The 26,071-nt window shown below is 44.5% G+C and overlaps 1 protein-coding gene across 2 annotated transcripts in view; it reads left to right on the forward strand.

The window, feature by feature from the left end:
* Col22a1 (collagen type XXII alpha 1 chain) overlaps positions 1 to 26,071 on the forward strand; it is a 258,039-nt gene that overhangs the window by 113,036 nt on the left and 118,932 nt on the right. For both annotated transcript variants that reach the window (XM_040735687.1, XM_040735686.1), the window contains exons 23-30: positions 3,632 to 3,685; positions 16,727 to 16,780; positions 17,395 to 17,448; positions 18,204 to 18,257; positions 19,927 to 19,980; positions 23,543 to 23,587; positions 24,147 to 24,209; positions 24,659 to 24,712. In XM_040735687.1, coding sequence (XP_040591621.1) covers positions 3,632 to 3,685; positions 16,727 to 16,780; positions 17,395 to 17,448; positions 18,204 to 18,257; positions 19,927 to 19,980; positions 23,543 to 23,587; positions 24,147 to 24,209; positions 24,659 to 24,712 — 432 coding nt within the window. The remainder of the gene's footprint in view (positions 1 to 3,631; positions 3,686 to 16,726; positions 16,781 to 17,394; positions 17,449 to 18,203; positions 18,258 to 19,926; positions 19,981 to 23,542; positions 23,588 to 24,146; positions 24,210 to 24,658; positions 24,713 to 26,071) is intronic.

The following is a 26,071-nucleotide window of genomic DNA, read 5'->3' on the forward strand; positions in this document are numbered from 1 at the left end:
GTTTGACCTCAAGACTCTGTGACTCCTGTATGCCACCTGGTCTTTGCAAGCCTGTTGATTTTTTAGTATAGTTGAGAAGCCTCATAATGGCTGAGTTGCTGTGAAAAAGAATGCTCAGAATGGGAAACAGATTGTCCCAGTGTTGGGCTTTTATTCCATACACATGTTCACACACAATCTTAAGAGAAGACAGCGTCGTCACATGTTATATAATTAGTGTTTATGAGCACCTCGCTTCACAGGCAGTGAACTTCTCCTAGTGCCACTTTTCTTGATATAATATTAGATGGTAGACAGAACTCTTTACATAAAGGTGACTGTGAACAGTTTGTATTCACATCTTTAGTTCACTCCCCGAGAGGTGAAGGGACATCTTGCAGGGGCTTGAAGACAAGGCCCACACTTTATTGACTGGGATTTCCTAATTGCCTAGACCTACCATGTGTGCTTCCAGAATCAGCTGTTATTATGCTATGAAGCTCTTTAGCATTGTGAACCACATCAATGGCAGATGAAACATGGGCTTGGCTTAGTTCATACTTAACACAGCTTGAAGGACTTGAGAACTGAAGCACACACACACACACACACACACACACACACACGTGTGCAATCAGTCTTTGAGATTTGGTGAACAGAACAAGGAGAACTCAAGGGAAGCAAAAAAGTTGGCTAGGGTAGGTGGAGTTGTGGGTAGAGTGGGTTGAGATGCGAATGAAGTGAGCTCCAGCTGGTGCCAGACCTGGCAATAACTTCTGTAAATCAAGGCCATATTCTTGTAGAAGATAGTTGCTCAGTGGCCCCCAGCAGGCATTCCTACCCAGAACTAGACACCCTTCTGCAAAGCTTGTTTTACTTTTGTTCAGTTTTTTAGTGTATCATATGTGCACAAACCTGATTTTGAGCTCATATGATGCATAGATGTTCTGCTATCTGCCACAGGGTTTGCCAAAAAGACTTAGGGCTCTGCAGGCTGATGCTCAAAGTCACTGAAGGCTAAGCTTTGTCAGGTCTCTGGGGAGATGGATAAAGACTATGAGATATTCAAGGAGAAGGGAAGCTCACCTTAGACCAGGCTTCTAAGCCTTTATGGAATGATGCAGGAGCAGGTGCTGTCTGGAGCAGCTTTGCAGCTAAAGGGACGCTGACGATGGTCATGGGGCATAGCAAGTGTCCGCAGAGGACACTACTATGACTTCTGTGCTTTGATCACATCCAGCAGTGTCATTTGCACTTCTCTAGTATAACTACGTATAAAATCTAGACTATTGAATCATGAGGAAGGGAGTCCTGGAAACTCAAGGTGAGAATGCAGTGCCCTCCCCAAGCTCCTCCCGATTTCTGTTCTTTGCTGTTTGCTCAAGTTCACACAACTCTTTTTGCCCTTTTTGATGAATTTTTTAATATCTTCTGGTTTCCTCTCTTCAGCTAATGAGAACTGAAGAGATGATCCTCTCAGATTTCATTCTCCCCTTCTAAAGACAGAGATTCTCTCTACTGCTCATGGTCTTTCCCAGGGATCAGTGTCAGGAGGGCACACTCTGCAAATGGAGTGCATCTTTGCAGGCATAGAGCCAATAGGACCTGAAAACAAATAGTTGGCCAGTCACTGCAGGGTAGGTCTGCAACTTCGTGGTTTTTTTTCTCTGACTGTGTGTATACTAGTTTATGTGTGTGTGAGTGAATATGTGCATGTGTGTAGATGCCAGAGGTCAATATTAGGCATAGTTTTTCCTCTCTATACTACTATATCAGACAAGATCTCATCAGTGCGGTTAGATAGACTGGAAGGCTCATGAATCTGTCTGGTCCCCTTAGTGCTAGGGTTGTAGATGCTCCAAACTTGGACCTTTATGCTTATGTGCTAAGCATTATACCCACTGAGCCGCCTCCCCGTCCCTGCTTTGTAGATTTTGTTTTTCTCTTTGTCATTTCGTTTTCTCTAGGTATAGTGGGGTAAGGCAGCTTAGTCTCAGTTGACTAACAATGGATGCAAGACCTGAAGAGATCTGTGAGAGTCCCCAGTGTCACCCAGACTCTAAGTGGGGAGATCAAAACTAGGAGCTGTTTTCCCAACTGTGAGCACTTTTCAGAGATCCAGGTCCCTTACAGCCTGTGTGGTACCCCAGCTGCATATCACTTTAACCTGTTTCTCTTGGTACTGTGATCTCACGATGCACCAGCTCTGACCAAGGTCAGGTTTTAGAGAGAAACACAGGCAGACTCTTGTCAATGGTAGTCTGGGTGGCATTTGTTCCGTTCTCTATTGTTATTACTTCTTACTGGACCAGATGGGAGCACAGTCTGTGAGCCGCAGGCTACTGTTCGATTCATTCCAGAGTCTGGAGCCAGGCTTTCGTCTAAGTAGTCCCTGAACACTAGGTTTCAGGTCCAAACAGTAGAAAATGATCATTCTTGACCTTGGAGGCATGGAGAAGAGGGGCCGAGCAAAAGACCTTACAGCACACATTAGCTGACAGGAACAGCCAAGCCTTCTGTGTGCTAATGGCCCTACCTGTGGCAGCGGTAACACACCTTGGTTAGGAAAGGTTTGCTATTCAGAACTTATAGGCCTCTCTTCTTTCCATGGGCAGACAGGCCCTGGAAATCGCAGCTACACTCAACACCTCAGCGTCCAAAATCACCTGGAAAATCTGCTCTTGTGATCAGTTGTGAATATCCATCCAGATATTGTGCAGGGCCTCAGTTTGAAAGAGAAGAAAATGAAAAGTTCAGCAAGCAGGTCTATTGTTAGCAGAATAACTCTCTATCACAGAAGAAGCTGTCAAATCCAGGAAGTGCATAGCAGCTGTTCGCTGACTTCAGCTGAGGATAACCCAGCTTCTCAGGGTTGTGTGTCCAGCCTTTGAGATTCATTTGTGGGTGATACTAGAGGATGCATATAGCAAATGTGTTTTCCCCATTTTTGCCTATAATTCTTATGATTGTTGGCTTTCCTGGAAGAGGCGGTGTTGCCTCAGAATATGATTCTGACAAGTTCAAATGGGGAGGAAGTATTACAGAGGCAGAAGTGTGGGCGTGATCTCAAAGGTCAGAAGTCCTAACGGGTGTTAAACTGTCACTCGGGTGTGGGGGTTTTAATGCTGGGTGCTGTTGAAAAAGAGGGTAGGATTTTCTGGGTGTTGGCTCTCCAGGCCAAGCAGCTCCAGTGTGCCTTATATACTATGCGGGGCTCCTGACTGTCTTGGAGGAAAGGGACTCAGGGGTTGTGAAGTCAGGGAGTTGGGTGGACAGGGAGCTAAGGAGGATCTGGGAGGAGTTGGGGGAGGGGAGAATGTTATAAGAATATATCATAAAATATTTTCAAACATATGTTTGCATATATATCAACAGCAAACCATATTCACAAAAAAATACTCCTGTTTGGTCTGCCTTGGAAATTTGAGGTTATGTGCTGTCTTTAATGTGACTTTCAGTGCTAAGAACCAGCTGACCTCCTGGACCCCTAAGCACATGCCCCCTTTGTTGATCCCACAGAGAACCTCTGTTGGGTGCTCCTGGGGAAACATCCCATTGAGTCATCGACACAGGATTTTCTTGAGAGACACCATTCCTTGGGCTTTATGGGATGCCGTTTCACTGTTAACTCTGGCTTCTCTTCCGTACCCAGGGGAAGAAAGGTGAAGTGGGTTCACCAGGGACACCCGGAGCACTGGGGCCACAGGTGAGGACTGCCTTTCAATCCTGCAGCAATGCTCTTTTCTCCGGGGACACCCGGAGCACTGGGGCCACAGGTGAGGACTGCCTTTCAATCCCGTAGCAATGCTCTTTTCTCTGACTCAGTGGCCTGGTAGCAGCTCTTAGCTTGCAGCCAGCATCTTGGTAGTCACCATGAGAGAATTTGAAGGAATGACCATGAATTACATCCATTTTCCTGAAAAAAGCAAAAACATGAAAAACTCCAAACACCACCAACAAAAAAATAAATAAAAAGTAAGCTAGATTCTTTTATTTCTCATCTGGAACCCTGATCACATGTGTCTGTATGTGTGTGCACACACGGGGACACACACATGACATGACAGTAGAAATAGAGTTACTTGGGAAGAGGAAAGGGACTAGAATAAGCAGGGTAGGAGAAGGAAAAGAAAGTGGGGGTAAATATGCTCAAAGATATGATACAGCTGAACAAAAATTAGAACATGAAGCCCATTTCTCTGAACAGAGAATATACACTAATAAAATAAAAAAAATTAGAAAAGTAAACACACAAATAGAAAGCTAAAGGCGATGGTCTCTTGTAACAAGTCTTTGTCCTACCAGCTCCCAAACAATGACATGGAGACGTCTTATTATTTATGAAAGCTCAGCCTATAGCTTAGGCTTGTTGCTAACTGACTCATATGACTTAAATTAACCCATCTATATTAGTCTATGTTCTGCTATGCAGCTTGTGGCTGTTACCTCTCCTCCTGCACATCCTGCTCGCTCTGTGTTTCCTGGTGTGTCCACGTGGTTTGATTCTCCCTCCTCTTTCTTCTCTGCCTACAAGTCCTGCCTATGCCTCCTGCCTAGCAATTAGCCATTCAGTTTTTTGTTACACTAACCACAGCAAAAATCTTCACACAGTGTAAAAATATTCCACAATGTTTCCCTTTTGTCAAAATAAAAAGGAAAGGTTTTAACTCTAGTACAGTAAAACTATATACAATATGAACAATTAAGAGGTAAGAAGTACATTCACAATGTCCAGTCTATTTGCATTTGGCATATTTGGAGAAATTACTTCATTATCTATCCTATCTTGGTGAGTCCAAAGTTTTGACCTGATTTGCTTTCAATCAAAACTATGGAAAACTGTAACTACAACTATCCAATCTTCAACTCTATCAGAGACCTGAGAAAGATGTAATATTACCTGAATAAGCAGGAAGTACAGAGCAAACAACTTCCAAAACTATAGACATGACAAAAACAACTGGATGCCTGGACAGTCACCCAAGGTTCCTCTGCAATGTTGGGATGTCCATTTTTCTACAGTCCTAGAATATCTGACAGACTTTTCTATGGAGAAGGAGTTTTGAAGGACTGTACTACCTTATCTTGAAAAAGTTCAGTAGTTGCTTTCTTTTGTGTCCTCTGCTGGTCTAATTTGGACAGTATGCTGTCAGCAGTGATGGCAAGGGCAGTTTCTTGTCCAGTGGCTAACTTCAGCCACAAATAAAGCAAAATTCATGTGGAGGTTTTTTGATGTTCATTATCCTTTTTTATTGATAATTTTGAGTATTTTTGATAATTTTGAAGTAAATTGGTGCTTCCAGGAGCAGATGTGCTCACTGTCATGAAAAGCCTTATGCTGTTAAAACATCTTAAATGCCATATTCTGAAGTGTTTGAAGACCATATGTCTATATAAAATGTATCTCTGTTTGACCCTTAAAACTTACCTGACATGGCCACAAATTTGATTGTTAGATGACTAACTACTAACCTGTGTTTCTTAATAGTTTGTAATTTCTAAATAATTTGTAATAATAGCTTTCAAGGATTAGAAATTTGTATTACATTGTTAAATGAGCTGCATAGGTACAATACTTTATACAAGACTAGAAACATACACACAGTATAACAAAAGCAACCTTAAATTTGTATCAATATATAAAAATCCTTACCAATGTAAACTATGTAAGACTAATAGTTTCCTTTTTAGTTAAAGTAGATTTAATAATCTACCCTTTTATCCTATCATTCCTGTATTCCCCTTTTTCACTTCAGAAAAAGATCCTTGAATCTAACCTCCTTTGCTTAGTTTCCTCCCTGACCATGACTAATAACAATGTGTAACCAACTCCACTAAATGATTACAAATATCCATAATCCATTGAATGACCCCAAACCAACCACCCCACTTCTTGGGAATGTAGGCATCGTGTTCTTAAAGTTACTTCTTGTTGTCTGGGGGTGACAGCATCTCTTTGAGATCCTGAGAACCTTGAGATAATGGTCAAGACCTGGGAGAGCCATCTTTATCATTTGTTGTCTAGTCTCTGTGCAATGGGAAAGTGTAGGACTTAACTGAAGTTTTAGCTGGGCCATCTCAGCTAGTAGCTTTAAGAAACTGCAACAGAGGCATTCTAAGAGGCTGGATCACCTGGGCTACTTGTCTTCATTGGTGTATGGTCCTTCTGTTCTGAAAATACACAAACTTTTAAACAAAACACACACACACATGCATAAACACAAATATGGAATGTATGGTGTGTACAAGTCAGCTATGTAAGTCCCATATGGACTATATAACCAAACCTCTATCCATGCCATATGAAAGGATGGCATGTAATAAGTCATGAGGACTCTGTAGCCAACATGATTTATCATGTCTCACTCAGTCTCAGAGCTGTTACCATGGAGAGGGATCAGCATATATTTTACCTGTAGTCTTTTGTTTTTTGTCTCCCCCCATCATGTTTGTAGCCAAGATCCCCAGGACACCTCCCTTGGTTAAATCTGATCTCTTTTAACATTTAAGGAATCCATACTTTTTCATTTCTTGTGGGGGGGGGGAAGGGCATAACCTCTCTCCCAATGCAATGCCTTTTCCGACTTCCATTCTGAATCCAAACAATTTCTAAAGTATAAAGGCTGGTTTAATTCAGCAGTCCCTTCTAAAATGCAATGTCTCTCAGATGAGCTATGTGGTGAGTTTAGCCAGCCTAGGCTACTAAGTAAGTCGCTAACTTAAAAAAAAACCAGTAAGGTAAGATGGCATGCAATAAGAAGGTGAAGAGGGCCAAGGCGACACATTAGTATTCACCAATATCCCTATAGTGTGTGCACCCACAGACCTACCTAGTGTGGAAGAAGGAAAGTATGGTGTGCCCAGGAGTTCAAGGCTAGCTTGAGCAACACAGTGAAACCTTATCTCACAGATAAAAAAGATCAGTATTAATGCAGCTCTACATAATTATTTTCATCTGTATTGTATTTTTAATGTACCTCTGTTTGTTACCTGGAAAATCAACTCTTTTCTTCCTGTGTTAATGTCTAACATCTAAGTCATTTTCATCCGGGAGAGCTTCACTGGATGCCAGCTGAGTGATGCAGGTGTACATCACCAGCCTTCTCATGGTAGTGTTGCCAAGCACACTGCGTCTTGATTCTCATGGCAGTTGTGCTCCGAACCAGGCCATCTGGGGTTTACCGAAGGTACTTCGTGGTGTTTGATAGTGTTACAGAATTTACAGTACTTCCCTTTATCCTTCCTGGGTTGGGTCAGAAGGGATTTGTGTAATATGTATTGCCTGCTACACTAGGTGGGTCTCTTGTGTCAGACACAAAGTTAGAAGTAAAAGCATTTTTGAAATATATAAGTTAGATTAATTCAGCAGCATTTATAATCAAGTATATTTCAGCAGTTGCTCCTTCCTTAGCAGCTGAACAAGGGCTTGATCAAGATCTGGGTGGGCTCATAGGACTCAGAAGAAATTCCCTGAGATGGGCAGTGATCACAGTTACACCTCCAGGAAAAACACAAATTATGAATTTTTTCAAAAGTATCCCAGCTGCACACAGAATTAACTTGATTGATGTATTAATTTATGCAGGCAATTTTCATGCATCTCCTAATTCTATTCAACTTCCTAAGTGTACCACAGTTGGAACTACTATAGTAGAAGTAATTATTTGCTATTTCTTTTGTTAATAATAATTAGATTAATTGGCTATTTATGTCATAATTGTAACTACTAATTACATCAGATATATCTTTAGTCACTATAGAGATTAAATGTTGCTTCATTAATATTTAGTGGACTGATTAGTTAATATGCAGAGTAATTGCTTTGTTATTTTCATTAGTGATAATACAAACAGGCATGCATTTTATCAACATTTGTATCTGTTGGTTAATGTGTTGTTTGTTTTTTTAATTTTTATTTAAATTAAAAACTATCGTATTTTATATACCAATTCCAGTTCTGTTTTCTTCCTGTCCTCCCATTTCCCCCAATGTGTTGCTTGTTAATAGTGTGATTAATTTGACTAGATGTTTTCTTGAATGTTTAAAAGAAAACATAAGGAACACATTCAGGAGTCTACAGATAATGATGTATAACTCTTATGCAGTGTTTGGAGAGATAAAGATTCTGAAGGTAAAGTCCAATGAGGTAGCATGTGGCCATATAGAATTTTATCTAGGGCAGCCAAAGCTCTAGACATCTTGTCTTTTTGTTTTGCAGTGATGTGGAATTGTGCATGTGAAATAGGTGCTAAACCACTAAGCTATATCCTTAGCTTCAAGCCTAAATTTTTCACATAAATTCCAGCCTGCTTATCTCTTGGCCCAGAAAAGATGAGTTGCTTGGCTGCAACATTTGGTGAAACTGCAGACACGGAAGGGTCCATCTTCTGTCAGCTACTTTTCTTACTCAAGACACTAATATCTTCACTTGTAACAGAGGTAAAGGATGGAGGAGCACCCTGGCTTTTAAACTTATTTGAGAGGGAAGTAGGTGGAATAAGAGGCTTCCTTGTCCTCTGAAACCCCACATGTCAGTTATAGATCCATGGAAAAAAATGAAAGACATCAGGAAGCTGAGTAGAAAGAGGGTCCGGAGGCAAGCCAGCTGCAAACCTGTAAGCATCGCTACCCTCAGAAGACAGTGACGGCCAGCAGAGTAGGTCTCTGGGGCAGACTGAACACTGCTTTGCATTGCCTCCTACCCACAAACTAGACATGTAAGATGCTCTGTGTAAATTGGAATGGATGCTGGAGGCCTTTTCCAAGCTTTCTAATAGTTATTTTCAGCTGCATTCAGCTTCTTCCTTCCCCTGAATGGATGTTGCAGTAGACGGGTTTAGTTCAAAAGGATGTCCCTAGTTGTCCCGTGCTTACAGCCTGAAGTCTTTGCGAAGTCTACTGTGTGCACAGCAGAGAACCATGTGGAGGTTTGGACTCAGAGATCCCAAAGACACATTTCCACTCTAGATTCTCCTTCAGTCACAGAATGGAGCTACAAGAAGGGCACGAGGCTGGTGTCTTTAGCAGCACTTTGGCAGGTCAGACTGGAGCACAGGGTTGGGTGGTGCGTGGACCATGGTGCTCTCTTCCAACACCAGTTCTGTGGACTCCTAGGTAATTGACTTTCCCCTTCTTTCCCTCCTTTGCAGCTTGGTTTGGAAAGGTCTGCCTCACTTTATCAGTGTGGTGGCTAAAATGAGGTAGAGCTGGTATATACAAATCTGAGCAGTGGAAATGCTAAATAGAGTGCTCTGCTCTGGCAGTTCTAGGTTTCAGCCCTTTCTTTCCTATGTTTCCCATGCATGGTGTGCCTCCTCTCTGTTGGGTTATGCTTACAGCAACAGGGATAGGGCTGGAGTGGAGGTGGCTATAGATGGAGTTGGTCACATGGCAGAATGACCCTGTGCTAGAGACATCAGGACCACTTGGCATCACACCAGTCCCTGACCTTAGGTACCTGATTCTAACCTGCTACCTGGGAGTCTAAACAGGGAGCTCTTGTCCCTATGTCTATGACCTCCAATTCAGGTGGCTGTGAGTCAGCTGGGCACTTCAGGAACCATGTACCTCTCTTCCACCTGGAGAAGCTAGCGCTGTGACCTCTAGCAAGGTCCTTAAACTCTCTGGGCCTATTTTCTTCATTGTCAAACACTAAGGGTTTCATTTTTGCTAGCTATTCTCCGAAGATGGCCAACTGTAGAATGCTGTAGTGAGCTGAAGCATCACCGGCAGCAACAGGACTTATGTTTCCAGAAAGGGGTGTGTGAAGGAGGCCAGAGCAGTAATGAGCAGGCCAGGAGGCCCAATTTCTGAGATGTGTTTAGGAAGACACAAAACCTTTCAGAGCCATCAGCGTGACCAGGTATGTAAAGAGGGAAAGGGGGAAATGTACCCATGGCCAGCCAAGTACTGTCTGTTTAGGAAAGCCCTCTGCAACTGCCAGAATCCTAGTCTTTTTCTCTGCCCATGGAAGTAGGCTTGTTTCCAGCCCACCTTCCTGTGACCTACATGCAACCAGATGAGGCCTGGGGACTGCAGCAGATCCCATCATGGTGAGGTCCAGCCCACCCTGAGACTGCCAATGCCCCGGTACCAGGACTGCCTCCATCCACAGGAAGAGTAGAGCCACTAGAGTATTGGACCTGCTTGCACCCACTGGAAGGGAACTCTGGTCCTGTACTCACCAGGAGAGGAAGAGACTCCTTCTGCATCCAAGGAAGAAGGGATGGGAAGGAGACAATATAAAAACACACCCAGCTACAAAAAAACCAATGACACTGCCAGAGTCTAGAGACTCTACACCAGCAAGACCTGAACATCCCAATGCAGATGAAGAAGAAGACAATGACTTGAAAAACAACTTCATGAAAATGGTGGAGGCCCCCAAATAGGATATGAGAAAATCTCTTAAAGATATGGAAGAAAAAAACAAATGAAAAATTCAAGAAATGGAGGAAAAACAAAGCAAAAATTGCAAGAAACAATTCAAACAGTGCAAGGGTTGAAAGCTGAAATAGGGACAATAAAAAACCACAGTCTGAAGGAATGATGGAAATAGAAAAGCTGGGCAAACGGTCAGGTAGTACAGATGCAAGCATAACCAACAGAATACAAGAGATGGAAGAGAGACTCTCAGGCATTGAAGATTCACTAGGAGAAATAGATTCATCTACCAAAGAAAATCTTAAGTCCAACAAATCCCTAGCACAAAGTATCCAGGAAATATGGGGCACCATGAAAAGACCAAACCCAAGAATAATAGGTATAGAAACAGGTGAAGAAACCCACTTAAAAGGTACAGAAAACATATTCAACAAAATAATAGAATAAAACTTTCCCAACCTAAAGAAAGACATGCCAATGAAAGTACAGAACACCAAATAGAGTGTACCATAAAAAAGTCCCCTTGCCACATTATAGACAAGACTCCAAACATACAGAATAAAGAAAGGAAGAAGTCAAACTTTCACTATTTGCAGATGATAGTTTACATAAGTGACCCTAAAACTCTACCGGGGAACTACTACAGCTGATAAACACCTTCAGCAAAGTGGCAGGATACAAGATAAACTCAAAAAAATTAGTAGCCCTACTATATACAGACCGAAATGAGCTGAGAAAGAAATCATAGAAACATCATCCTTTACAATAGCCACAAACAATATAAAATATCTTGGGGTAATGCAAACCAAACAAGTAAAGACCTGTATTGCAAGAACTTAGAGTCTTTAAAGAAAGAAATTAAAGAAGATACCAGAAAATGGAAAGATTTCCCATGCTCTTGGACAGGTAGGATCAATGTAGTAAAAATGGCAATCTTTCTAAAAGCAATCTACATATTCAATTCAATCCCCATCAAAATCCCAGCACAAGTCTTCAAAGACCTTGAAAGAACAACTCTCAACTTTATGTGGAAAAACAAAAGACCAAGGATAGCCAAAATAACCTTGTTCAACAAAGGAACTTCAGGTGGCATCACCATCCCTGACTTCAAGCTCTATTATAGAGCTATATATAGTCCTGAAAACATCTTGGTATTGGCACAAAAATAGACAGGTAGTCCAATGGAATCGAATTGAACACTCTGGTTTTAACCCACACATGTATGAACACCTGATTTTTGACAAAGAAGTTAAACTTCTGCAATGGAACAAAAGAAAGCATCTTCAACAAATGGTGCTGACTTAACTGAATGCTGGCATGTAGAAGACTGCAGATAGATCCATGTCTATCGCCATGCACAAAACTTAAGTCCAAATGGATCAAACACCTCAACATATATCCAGCCACATTGAGTCTCTTAGAAGAGAAAGTGGGAGGTACCCTTGAACGAATTGGTACAGGAGACTGCCTTCTGAACATAACACCAGTAGCACAGACACTGAGATCGACAATAAATGGGGCCTCCTGAAACTGAGAGGCTTCTATAAGGCAAAGGACACAGTCAAAAAGACTGACAGCAGCCCATAGAATGGGAAAAGATATTCACCAACCCCACATCTGACAGAGGGCTGATCTTCAAAATTTCCAAAGAACTCAAGAAGCAAGTCTCCAAAACACCAATGGATCCAATTAAAAAGTGGTGTACAGAGAATTCTCAATAGAGCAGTCTAAAATGGTGAGAGACACTTAAGAAAGTGCTCGCAGGGCAGTGGTGGTGCACACCTTTAATCTCAGCACTCGGGAGGCAGAGGCAGGTGGATCCCTGTGAGTTCGAGGCTGGGCTGGACCGACAGCCTCCAAAACAATACAGAGAAACCCTGTCTCATAAAAAAAAGAAAGAAAGTGCTCAACATTTTTAGCCATTAGGGAAATGCAAATCAAAACAACTCTGAGATACCATCTTACTCCTGTCAGAATGGCTAAAATCAAAAACACCCATGACAGTTTATGCTGGAGAGGATGTGGAGAAAGGGGAACTCCCACTCTTGGTGGGAGTGCCAAATTGTACAGCCACTTTGGAAGTTAGTATGGAGGGAGATTCCTCAGGAAAATGGGAATCAGTATACCACAAGATTCACCAATTCCACTCTTAGGCATGTATCTAAAAGATGCGCATTCATACAACAAGGGCATCTGTTCCACTATATTCATAGCAGCACTATTTGTAATAACCAGAACTGGAAGCAACCTAAATGCTTCAACTGAAGAGTGGATAGAGAAAATGTGGTACATTAACACAATGGAGTACTATTCAGTGGAAAAAAAGCCATGGAATCTTGAAATTTGCAGGCAAATGTATGGCACTAGAAGAAACCATCCTGAGTGAGGTAACCCAGTCACAAAAAGACAAACATGGTATGTACTCACTCATATATGAATTTTAGACATGGATTAGGGGAGTGTCAGCCTACAATCCCACCACCAGAGAGTCTGGGAAACAGGGAGGACCCTAAGAGAGATATGCATGGTACCCCAGAGATGGGGAATGGGACAGGCTCTCCTGAGAAGATTGGGAACATGGGGGGAGGGGAGAGGGAGCTGAGAAAAAGAGAGGAGGAGAGGAGGACATGAGTAGGAAGTTTGAGTCAGGGGAAGAACAGAGGAGAACAGGATGAGAGATACCACAATAGAGGGAGTCATTATAGTTTTGAGGAGAGATCTGGCACTAGTGTGATTTCCAAAGATCTACAAGGATGACACCAACTGGCAATCCCAGCAATAGTGGGGAGGCTACCTTAAATGCCCTTCCCCAATAATGAGATTGATGACTACCTCGTATACCATCCTAGAGCCTTCATCCAGTAACTGATGGAAGCAGAGGCAGACAGCTAAACACTGAACTGAACACTGACAGAGAGGGAGGAGTGATGAGCAAAGGAGTCAAGATTAGGTGGGTGAAACCCACAGAAACAGCTGACCTGAACAGGGGGGAGCTCATGGACCCTAGACTGATGGCTGAGAGGCCAGTATGGGACTGATCAGACCCCCTAAATTTGCTTGTCAGTGAGGAGGCCTCAGCAATCTATGGGGCCTCGGGTAGTAGATCAATATTTATCCCTGGCATATGAATGGACCTAGGAGCCCAGTCCCCAAGGGATGCTCTCTCAGCCTGGACATATAGGGGAGGGCCTAGGCTCTGCCCTGGATGAAATGACAGACTCTGGAGATCCCCCATGGAGGGCCTCACCCTCCCTGGGGAGTGAAGGGGGGTTGGGTGGGGAGCTGGGGAGGTTGGGGGCAAGGGAGGAGGGGTAGCTGGGACTGACATGTGAAGCTAGCTTGTTTCTAATTTAAATAAAAAAATCCAAAAAGAAAAGGAAACCCACTACTATGTTAAGAAAACAAAAAGGAAAGCCCTCTGGTAATCTCCACTGTTGGGTGCTGCGATGCCAGTAGGATCCTGGGGAGTGATGGTGGGTGGCCTGGCCTGTGCTTTCATGGGCAAGTGTGTCTCCAATTTTTGCATGCCCCTTCATAGCAGAGAGATGAACAGAGTTAATCAAGATGAACACATGGCACAGTGGTGTGGAATGGATGATGGGGTAAGGCGGGAAGCCACCCTTGATGCCTTCTGCAACTAGCCCTTGTCCTTTCTGGTTGTTGCTTACCCAGGGCACCTCCTAGCTCGCTGTGGAAATGACCGTTGCCTCCTCAGTAGCCCTGACTCAGTACAAACATCTCAGACAGGACAGACAGATGCTGCCCCAAAGCCTCAACAGGTCTAAGTGAGCTACTGAGAAATGGAACTCCAGCTGCCACTCAAAGCCCTGTTTGGGTAAACGCTCTTGGGCATGATGGTTTCACTCATATGAGCCACCCAGAGACTGCAAATGGAACCAGTATGCCAGTCTTTGGTTGTTATCACCCTCCAGTGGCCATATTGTGTTACTGTTCTCTGAATGGAAATGGTCCCTTGGAGTATTCCTTTCAGATGACTTTCCGCATTTTCTGAGTGCCGACTCCCTGTCATGGCCCGGGTTAGTTTCTCTGTCAGGTGCAGAGGAGACAAGAATGGTTGATGGTTGAGGATCTGAAAGGAAGATTAGACCACAGAGGGGACTCGGGCAACCCGGAGCCATCTCAGAAGAGAGGGCCATTCGAAGAGCAGTGGAGTGGGAGAGGACACACCCAGAGAGGGAGACCTAGCCAAGCGCACCACATAGTGACTTACATTGCTCCTAGAAGTTGTGTGGGGTGGCAGAAGGCTGTCAAGGATACAAAATGCCAGGCCAAAAAAGCAAGGATGTGCCACCACCAAAACCAAGATCAGGAGCCCCTGCAGAGCCTTCATCTGCCATGCGTCTGAACGTTCTCACATGAATGGTCACTTGGCAGGACTGTCATGAACCTGCAAATATTCAGAATGATCCCCACCCTCTCCCAGGCCCCCATCATTGTATAATGATCACTAGCTCCTGACTTGTGACCCAGCACATATCTCTGCCCTTGGTAGCCTCTATGTGCCATCTGAAAATCTAAAAACACACATGACTGACATATGTCTTTTTAGAACCCTTGTTACTCTTAAGGTAAAATCGCAGCTCCTCACAAAGGCACCCCACGGCCTGCTCTGTGAACACTATCCTCTTATGGAGCTCTTGGCTGTTGCATTCAGCCATCTCTACTGGCCTTTGTGCAGCTGGTTCCTATCTGCCGTTGTATATCTAAGCTGTTGCTCATTTCTTTTGCCCAGGGCTCAGGTGCATTCTCCAAGCCCCTTTCCTCAGTCTTCCAGGTCTAGAGGCTACCCCCTACTCAGTACCCACAGGTTCCACTCTGCACTCCTACCTCACTTCATGATCATGGGCATGTGAGCTCTGGCTTCTTGTCAGATAATTCTTATTGTTTTTCCTGCCTTTATAGGACCCGAAAGTATCAGCTTGGGTAGTGGATAATTGGAATTGTACATAGCTCTAGATGTATACACCTCTATACAGTACACACTGTGCATACAGTGCAATCCTTATTCCTGGCCAGACTGGTTCCCATGGAGTAGAAATGTGCAGGGAAGAGGTCTTGATGAACCTAGGAAACCAGCAGACTATGGCCAGAGACCCACAGTCTGCTCTGTGATGCTGACACTGGTATCAGCTCTGGGCTGGGACAGATGACTTAAGAGTACTCTGGGAGAATCTTGTGAGTAGTGGGTGACTGCTGTATGCATGTGTGTGTGCATATACATATGTGTATGGTCTCCTTAAATGTTTGAATAATTGAACCGTGCAGCATACTAGGTCATAAATCAGGCTTCTTCTAGTTTGGTTTCTTGTTGCTATGATAAAACACTGGCCAAAAATAATGGGTGAGGAAAGGGTTTATTTGACGTATGTGGTTTGGTCCATCACTGAGTGAAGCCAGTAAGGCAGAATCTCAAGGTGGGGATAAAGTGAGACCATGGACCTGCTTACTGGCTTGCTCTTCCCTGGCTTGCTCACTTATTGTTTATCTACAGCCCAGGCCCACTGTGCAGGGATGCTATTGCTCACAGTAGGCTGCCCTCTCCCACATCGAGCAGCAGTAAAGATAACGCCCCCACAGACCAGTGTGATGGAGTCTTCAGTTGAGGTCCCCTCCTCCCAGATGGCCCCCATTGCTGTTGAACTGACAAAAACTAACTGGCATACATGTATTTGGTTTTTCTTCTTTCAAGCTATTGGGGGCCTGCCACCCAGCTCCCCAATAAATATATGGAAACTTATTCTTCTTTATGAATGTCTGGCCTTAGCATGGATTATTTCTTGCCAGTTTTTCTAACTTAACCTGTTAATCTTCTTTTGTGTTTTGCCTCTGGGCTTTGTACGTTTCTTTATTCTATATGTCTTTCTTCCCTTCTTACTCCATGGCTGGCTGTGTGGCTGGGTGGCTGGACCCTGGTGCCCTCCTCTCCTCCTCCTCTCCTTGCTCCTCCCTCTTCTTCTCTTCATTCTCTCTGCCTGGCAGCGCTACCTGTTTCTGTCTCCTGCCTCGCTATTGGCTGTTGAGCTGTGCATCAGACCAATCAGGTGTGTTAGATGGGCAAAGTAACGCAGCTCTATAGAGTCAGACAAACGCAACATAAAAGAATGCAACACATCTTTGCGTCACTAAACTAATATTCTACAACACATACAGGCAGAGTATTTATTTGCAAATTTTGCTTCAAGTCTTCCCTTTATCACTTTTCTTTCTGCTTGAAATGAAGCAAGGTTGAGGAAGCCAAAGTCCTCCCACACTGTCACACTGTCTGCCCCTTTCTCTTCAAACACCAGTTTGTCCCAAGTAGCTTCTCTACGTACTTTTATAACCATTCACTCTCTCTATACAGGGTCCACCTGGACCACCTGGCATTCAAGGGCCCCCTGGACCTGGAGGACCCCCGGTAAGCCTTGCTTAACTTTCTCTCAAAAAGGTCCTTGGATAGCATCTCCAAGGGCAGGGAAAGGCCTCTCCCTGCCCAATTCCAGGATAAAGCCACAGACTCTGGGTACAGATGCCTCTTAAGCTTCTACACTCTCAGGCTCTTGGATCCAGTGGCTATAAGTGACATACAACCAACATAACACTTTGGTACCTTCCTGTGAGGTGGCATAGTGGGTGAATCATGCTGGGTCATCATTCAAGTGTGTATAGCTGTTTGTGGTCTGGCCTCACAAAACAGAACACCAAGGACAGTATTTGTTAACATCCTTTAAGTGTCAGCTGAGAAACTGTCCCCATAGCAGGTACTACACAAGGTAGATCCAGCAGTGGGCAGAAGCAGGTGAGTCCTGACAAGTATTTGGCCATGGGTGGACATGACACTGATCACAACTGCAGCTCAGACAAGCTGTGAGGTCACTCACCAGTTGAGAATATGGCACAATTCCATGGTTTACAATGGCTGGTGATGAGGGAGGTGGACACCCGAGATACTCTCCTTAGAGCCAGAGGCCTGCTCATGTCATGGCATCAGGACAAGACTCTAATCTCAAATTTTTATATTTTCTCTTACAGGGTTTACCTGGAGAGCTGGGCTTCCCGGGAAAACCTGGGCCCTCTGGTCATGTGGTGAGTTGTTTCACCTTATCTTCTGCTTGTCCCCTTACTGATCTTCATTGTCCCATGTCAGGAAGAGCCAGATGTTTGTCCCTGGCTCCAGGGCTCTCCCTCCTAGAGCTGGCAAAGTCTTCAGAAGCGCCTTCCTTTATAGCAGAGTGTGAAGCCAGCACAGGCTGGTTCTCCCTGCTCTCCCACTGCCTTCTGGGACTGCCTCCCACCATCATGGCCATCCTTTTTCTTGTTTGCCATGACTCCATTTGCTCTTCTCCTGTGGCCATGATGCTCATCAGATCTACTCTGTGCAGGGAAAACCCTCCTTTTGCTTATTGACAACTTGCAAAGCTTGGGACAGAGAGAGCGGGGTAGAGAAGTCTCAAATCAGAGGACAGAAAATCCGTATTTAAAAGAGCAAGCAGGATTTGCTCATTTAGAAGAGCAAGCCATGAGATTTTAAGGTAGACATGTGGTATCTTATAGACTTATAGTATATAGTAGACTTATAATTCTAGAATGTAGTAACCCGAGACAGGAGGGCTGCTGTGAGTTCAAGGCTAAACTGAACTATATAAGCCAGGGCATGAACCAGAGGGCAGTAACTATGTAGTCCTGGCAAATGTAAGGCAAGTGTGACTGGCAGAGAGGGACACTGCTTGGGAAAAGAGACAGCTATAAAGTGGGTGGGGCATTGCACCCCAGTCTAGCTGCAGAGTCACCTCAGTGTTTTAAGCATTTGCCCAATTTGTTCCTTTCCTCTCTTGGTTCAGGGGCCACCTGGAAAGGATGGGCTGAATGGACCACCAGGCCTCCCTGGCTCCAAGGTGGGTACTCACAGGTTGCCATTAGATAGAGAATCAAAAACTGAAGAGTAAAGGAAATTCCTGAATTGCTCAACTGGGCTTTGGACCAAGACTTAGTTGAAATGATTGCATTTACAAGGTCAGCTGTAACAGGGCAACCCAGGAAGGCTTTGAAAGTATTAAAATAAATTTGGAAGAAAATCAATCATGGGAACTTCAGTTTTTAAAAAGTCTCCAGTGGGGATCATTAAAACAGGCTTTTGAGGGGGGAGAGTCAAGATTAGATTCTAGGAAGTTGGAAATCAAATCTACACTTAAAATGCTTCAAGTGAATAAATTAGCAATGGATAATCTTTAATTTTTAAAAGAATTTAATGAGTGTTTTGTCTGCATGTGCACCATGTGTGCAGTGCCTCAGAGCTCAGAAGAGGGTGTTGGTCCATGGTCTGGAACTGGAGCTATAGACTGCCACAAGGGTTCTGGGAACCTACTGAGGTCCTCTGCAAGAGCAGCAAGTGCTCTTTGCCACCGCGTTGCCTCTCCAGCCCTAGCAATGGATAGTTTTAACAAATTAACTTTCTTCCCACATTGTAAGTGTGTATCTGGTCAGATGTGCCTGTCCACAGCCCTTGAAAGGCAGCTGTAGAAGAAAACTTTTAATATTTTGGTGAAATTCATTGAAATAGACTTACTTTCCCTTAACAAAATGTAGACTACGTGTGGCTATAGACACCATTACATCATTGTGTTTGCTTATCCTTACTGGACAGAGTGATAGGTTTCAGAGAGTCATTCTAGTTCAGTGTAGCATGGGGATTGACTAGGACCGATCCTCTCCTCTCCTCTCCTTGTTACTCCCGTCCCTACCTCTAGGCTTTTGTTTTCATCCCACATCCACACCCAGGATTTTATGTCTAGAAAATCTAGGAACCACAAATGAGAGAAAACATATTTTTTCTTTCTTAATCTGACCTATTGCATTTAACATGGTGACCTGGAGTAATATCTATTTTTCAGCAAATGGCATAATTTCGTTTTTCTTTATGGCTAAATAAAATTGACACATACATATGTGTAGATGCACATTTTCTTGTCTCCGTTCATCTGGTGACAGCACCTGGACTTGTCATAATTCCATAATTTGACTATTGTGAATGGTACAGTATCTCTGTGGTATATTGATTTAGAATCCTCGGGATACCACCATTTAAGATTATTTGTGTAAATATTATTTACTCCTTTCCATGGCTAACCAAGTACTTCATATTTTCAAATCAAAAGGTATTGTCACACTTTCTCTAGTGTAAATCTGTCAGGAGGGAAATAATGCCATTTATTCTCAGTTGAATGTTTTAAGTAACAGAGCTGGGGGGTATGGTGTATAGGAAGTGTCTTGCACTTAGAAAGTCACAAAGAATGAGAGTTCAAAACCACCTGTTCACAGTTGGCCCCGTTACAGACCCATCCACATCCAGCCGTGGGTGTGTCCCAGCACACTAGTGGGTGTGTCCCAGCACATTAATGGGTGTGTCCCAGCACATTAGTGGGTGTGTCCCAGCACACTAGTGGGTGTGTCCCAGCACATTAGTGGGTGTGTCCCAGCACATTAGTGGGTGTGTCCCAGCACACTAGTGGGTGTGTCCCAGCACATTAGTCCCTTTTGTGCTGACTCTGCATTGCCTTCCCACAGGGAGAACCAGGGGTCCCTGGAGAAAGTGGCATGCCTGGAATGCCTGGGCCTCGGGTATGTGTCTCTCCACTCACGTTATGCTTGTCCCTCCAGTTGGGGTTGTGTGGCTGTGTGGGTAACTTACATCATCTGGGTGTGTCACTGGGGAGTCTCAGAAGAAGCACCGGGATAATTGGAGAAGAGCAAGTTAGCAGGTTTGGCAGATTCCTGGGGCTCCATGTGATACCCAGAGTCTGGGCACAGCAGAACCAAGGCCCCCTCCTGGGGAAAGGTGTTAGGGGATGGGATGGCCCTGCTAGAGAGACTTGCTGCGTACGGGAGACCTCGAGGTATGCTGAAGACCTGGGAAAGAGATACCACATCCACCGACTTGCTTGTCCTGCTAAGGAGTGAACAAGGGGTCGGGGCATTTCCCGTCCTCCTTCTCTTTCTCCCTGTGTTTCCGTCTTTCTTCCCCAAGTGTCCCCTCCCATGACCTCTGGTGTCTAGGCCTGTTTATAAATGCAGTGGAGAGAAGTCCAGCCAGAACAGTCTGCAAGTTCATCTCCCACTGGGCTCTTAGCAGATGGAGCAGCGTGAAGCCTGGGTGGGGGAGCAGGCTATGCAGCCTGTGATTGACAGGACACTGCCATGAAAGCAGGCAGCCCAGTGCCTTGTGGCAATGGCTTTCTTTCCATGCTTGGGTTCCTCGCTGTGAACTTTCCTGATGGGTTGAAGGGTTCTGCTTCCCAAAGCCTTCAGCTCAAAATCCCAGCATAGCTAGGGCTCAGAGTAGTCAACAGAAAAGAGGGGAGAACTAGACCCTGGTGTACATTTACACACAATGCCATCCTCCATCTGCTCCACAGTGTGTGTGCTGTTTAAACACAGTGTCTGGCTCTCTCCCAGCTCTACGGTGTCCCCTTCCAGCCCACAGTGTGGATCCTACATAAGGACTTGCAGAATGGATGGGTTTAACAATTCATCCCAATTAGAGTACACAATGGCCTGTACTGTACAAATTAGTTGGTACTGTCAGGGACTGAGCCAGGGGAAAGCCTATCAGGTCACCTTGTTGATGGCCAGGGATCAAATTCATTGTGCACTTCAGTGGTTTTTAGAGTCTCCAGCCACATTCAATTGCTTATTCTTGCTCAGCTCACCTAGGAAGCAGTTCAACACAGCAGATGAGTCTGTCCCAGCTGAACTCAAACTTGAGCGGTGAAATACTTGCACAGTCCTGTTTAGGGCAGTTTTTCTGAGATGTGCTGTAAATGTGGGGGTATTGATGGGTACTGAAGGATCCACAGAGGATTCCAGAGTGTGCAAACTCCGTATGTTGGAACCAGAGCTCCAGGCTGAGATGGATGTGTGCACTACATGAGTTTGTGTTCCTCACACCCACCACCTTCCTTCTCTTCCTTCCTCTCTCCCATACCTCCCTCCTTTATCACTCTCTTATCTCTGCTTTCCTCTCCGATAAGCTGTGCTTCTGTTGGTCTTCACTACCAGTTAACCTGGCACAGCTCCAGGAAAAATCCACATCATCAACTGGTTCAATTTTTCATTCATGTGTCTACTCATCAGAAAATCGCACACTTATTAAATAGTATGACAGATACTAAGCATAGATTTCTTTTGAGGGACTTGGTGATTTTTAAGACATACAGTTAGAAATTAACCTGCCATGCACCTGTTTTTGCAAGGGCCTGTGACACAGTGCCTGATAGCCTTCTAGTGGGGCCTTTCTGATCCCTTCTCTCATGTCAACCTGCCTGTACAATGTTAGTGGGAGAAATGTCTTAACTCTTTGGTATGCTGTGACAAACTACTTCAGGTTAGGTGATTTAAAAATAACAGAAATGTGTCACTCACAGTTCTGGAGGTTGGGATGTTCATGGTCCAGGTGTGGATAGGTTTGGAGACTGCCAAACACCTTCTGCTTTATTGATGGTCTTTCTATATCTAGATGCTATGGAGGCATCAGAGGTACAGGATAAGATGGACAATTACAGAATAGCATCCTCCATGACAGGAAAGACCAGTGGGCTCTCACAAGCTTGCTTGCTTCCTTCCTTCCTTTCTCTTTCTTTCTTTCTTCCTTCCTTCCTTCCTTCCTTCCTTCTTTCCTTCCTCCCTCCCTCCCTCCCTCCCTCTCCCTCTCCCTCTCCCTCCCTCCCTCCCTCCCTCCCTCCCTCCCTCCCTCCCTCCCTCCCTCTCTCCCTCCCTCCCTCTCTCTTTCTCTCTCTCTCTCTCTCTCTCTCTCTCTCTTGTAAAGGCACTAATCCCATTCATGAGGAATCTACCCTCATGACTGATCACCTCCCAAGGGCGCCATCCCATAGTAACTCACTGAAGAAACAGTATGTCTTAACATAAAATTTTTAAGGAAAGCATTAAGTTAACAGCAGAAACGTCATGGATGAGAACAAAATTGACAAGGGACAAGAATTCTAAGCAATATGCCCTTCCCCTATAATGAGATTGATGACTACCTTTTATGCTATCCTAGAGCCTTCATTCAGTAGCTGATGGAAGCAGAAGCAGGCACCCACAGCTAAACACTGAGCCAAATTCCTGGAATCCATTTGTAGAGAGGGAGGAACCATGAGAAAAGGGATCAAGATCAGGCTGGGGAAACCCACAGAAACAGCTGACCTGAACAAGGGGGAGCTCATGGACTTCAGACTGACAGTTAAGAAACCAGCTTAGGACAGAACCAGGCCCACTGAACATGGGTGTCAGTTAAGAGACCTGGACAGTCTATGGGGCCTCTGGTAGTGAAACAGTATTTATCCCTAGTGTACAAATGGACATTGGAAGCCCATTCCCCATAGAGGGATACTCTCTCAGCCTAGTTACATGGGGGAGGACCTAGGCCCTGCCCCCAAATGATGTGTCAGACTTTGATGATCCCCATGGAAGGTCTCACCCTTTCTGTGGAGCAGAAGAGGGATGGGATGGGGGTCAGTGGGGGGCATAGGAGGGAACTGGAATTGATACATAAAGTAAGATTGCTTCTAATTTAAATAAAAAGAACTGGTATGAATCTCTTCAGGTTATGCTTTCTCCTAGAAGCCTAGTTACTTAATAGATATTGTCTCCTAGGATGCTCCGCCATTGCAACACATTAGGGAAAAGGAGAAATTCAACTCTTTCTATTGTTGAGCACAGGGGACTGCCTGCTTTTGTAGAAAGACTAAACAAATAGCCAGGATTCCTGAGTCGCAGGGACACATTTTGCCCCAGATTCTTCTTCATTTCTAAGCCAAGAGTAGGGTCTTATGCTCCCTGATGTGTCCCTGAGACCAAGAGTCCAAGGCTCCTTGTTGTTTGGAATTTAAAATACTTGGGTTCAAGATGAGCAAACACAGTGCTTGAACTCTGGACATGTCAACAGTTGTTTCTTTTGGGGAAGCAGAAGGCAGTATGAGGGATCATGGAGTTCCTGTCTGTGGAAATAATGAATACAGTGAGTGGCTTTATGCTTTAGGGTCTCTGGGATTTCATGTTCCTTTTTAGAGAGCCAAGAGCTGTGGCTTGTAGGTACTGTGGTTGTGTGGGCCCAACTGGGAAATGGCATGCATGTTTGAAGATGTGCATAGAAGATGATGGAACTTTGTTACTGTGTCACCAGGGTGAAGTTGGGGAGCAGGGCCTTGCGGGTCTTCCTGGCAAGAAGGTTAGTTTGCTCATATTTTTATTTATTCAGCTCATTGTTTTAATTAATGAGTCAGCATCATCATCATGTCTTAGATAAACATTTTTAAGTTTCAAGAAGAATCTTGTTTTCTGAAAGTTCATTACGTTTATTTCATGCCTTCATTTGTTTAATTACTATGTTTCAGTGTGTCCCGTGCATCGGTAGCTGTGCTGAGTAGTTAGGAACTGAGAGAAACTGGAGAGAACAGTTGAACAGTGTAGTGATGGAGACATGCCATCCTAAAGATGGGGCTAGGGGTGTCAGGAAAGATGGTAAAGGGATCACATTGTGGCTGAGTCCTAAAGGATGGAGAAATCAGATACCTAGAGAGGTATGACAGTTCCTGAGAGAGGAAATGACCCAAACAGGAAGGAGCTTAGAGTACTCTAAAACAGATTCTGTAGAATTTCTCTCTGTAGAAGGTTCTTATCTCCATGTCATTAAGCTTGAAATCTATGAGGGGGATGAAAAGCATGTGCCCCAGGACTTTTTTCATAGGGACACCCTCCCATGGTAATTCCTGGTTTTGTTCTCACAGGGGGAAACTGGCCTTCCTGGTGCTCGAGGCTTCCCAGGAGTACGTGGAGAGAAAGGAGACCAGGTAAGTGTGACTGCCTCTTCCTACCAGGGCCACTGTGCTTGTGCCCAAGAAAAGAGAGCTTCTTCTGGAGTCTAAGACTTTTGGGATGAGGTGATGACTTTGACTGGGAGAATAGAGTAAGTCCCGGTGTTGAAGGGAGAGAAATTCAAGAAGATCAGAGTCTAGAGTCCTTAGCAGAGATGAAAGGACTATCTGGGAGAGATCTCTGGGAAGAGTGAGACATCTTCAGAGGAAATGAGGGGTGTGAGACACCAGAGTCAGGATTCAGCTGCTTCAAGAGCCTGCTCGGAGTTAGGCTTCACTGGCTATCCTGCAAATGAGGCAGGGACAGTGAAGAGAGATGGAGACAGGTGTGAACACATGTCCCCATTGCTCAAGTGCCCTTACCCACAGGGTGGCGGTTAACATTGCTTTGGGTTCTAATGCTTTTGAATTTTTTTTTACTTTAGGGAGAAAAAGGTGAATCGGGACTTCCTGGGTTAAAAGGTGCCCAAGGTGAAAAGGTAAGAGCTGCCTGCTGTCATCTTCATCACCAGGTTTCCTAGCTGTGTGTGTGTGTGTGTGTGTGTGTGTGTGTGTGTGTGTGAGAGAGAGAGAGAGAGAGAGAGAATGAGAGAGAGAGAGAAAGAGAGAGAATGAGTGGCAGAGAGAGAGAGAGACAGAGGGAGACAGAGGGAGACAGAGAGAGAAGGAAGAGATAAGAAGAGAGAGATTTACAGAAGTATTTGCAGTGTTCTCTCTCTGAGAAACACTGACACACAGAAGCACTGCTATTCCATCTTAAGGATCTGTCAACACTGACATTCTTGTTTTCCCCCCAGAAAATCTCTAGCTAGAGAGTGACCTTATAATCACTGGGGCAGCTTAGAATGTCACTTCTTCACCCAGGAGCAAAGTAGGACCCAGAGCCCACGCTTCTGACCAGTTGTCAAAGTCCTGCAGATTTGGTTCCCGGTGATCATGAGGGAAAGAGGTTCATTCACCCTCGCTGACCTCCAGTCCTGCTGACATCTCACCAGCTTCCTCCCAGTAGATTTACAGACTAATGATGCACAGCACTGACTTCTTGGGTCTATGGACCAGTGACGCTCAGAGGTCCAGTCTCCTTCCTTGTGAAAGGTGTCTGCTCCGACATTGATCTTTCCACACTTTGTTTTCAGCCTGCCAATGCTTTTCCCTTTCCTTGGCTCCAGCCATGTTGACAGCATGGCCCTGTGTGAGGCTCCCCAAGTCTGCTGATTGCTTGATGTCTAGGAAAGAAATAGCTCCCACTTCAGTGGAATAAGAGATGGTTTATTCTGGGGTGAAATATGAGCAACCATGACCTGGGAACAGACTTCATAAAGGTTTAGTAGAAACAGAACAAGGAAGGTCATAAATGACGATGATTTCCAAACACAGTAGGGTAAACATCAGATGAGCATGTTGCATCAAAGTGGGGGAACCTCTGTTACAGACTGCATATGTCATGTGATGATACTCTTAGCCTTTGGAGCAATGGAAGCTAGTACTGTGTTAATACATTTCAAAAGGTTTCCCTGATAGCCACGAGGTTGTTAAATCAGACTCAGGTGGGAAAGGGGTGGCTCCTGCAACATTCCAAACTTTACAAAGTCCTAGTTTGAAGACCTAATCAGTTAATCAGCTGTGGAAGGTTTCGGGCAAAGATGCTCCTTCTTTCCAGGAACTTACATTCAAATTTGGATTCCCAGAAATGCAGTTTCTCTTATGGACATTCCTTTCCAGAATTCAGATGCTTAGGGAGACCACAAAGCTGCAATTGTTTTTGCAGAATTGCATGTAGGCTGCTAAAGAATCTGGGTCATGTTAGGTTCTGTAGAGATTTGGGTAATAATGAATAT

Source organism: Mesocricetus auratus, unplaced genomic scaffold (genome assembly GCF_017639785.1).
Source record: "Mesocricetus auratus isolate SY011 unplaced genomic scaffold, BCM_Maur_2.0 Super-Scaffold_100047, whole genome shotgun sequence".
Classification (NCBI taxonomy): Eukaryota; Metazoa; Chordata; class Mammalia; order Rodentia; family Cricetidae; genus Mesocricetus; species Mesocricetus auratus.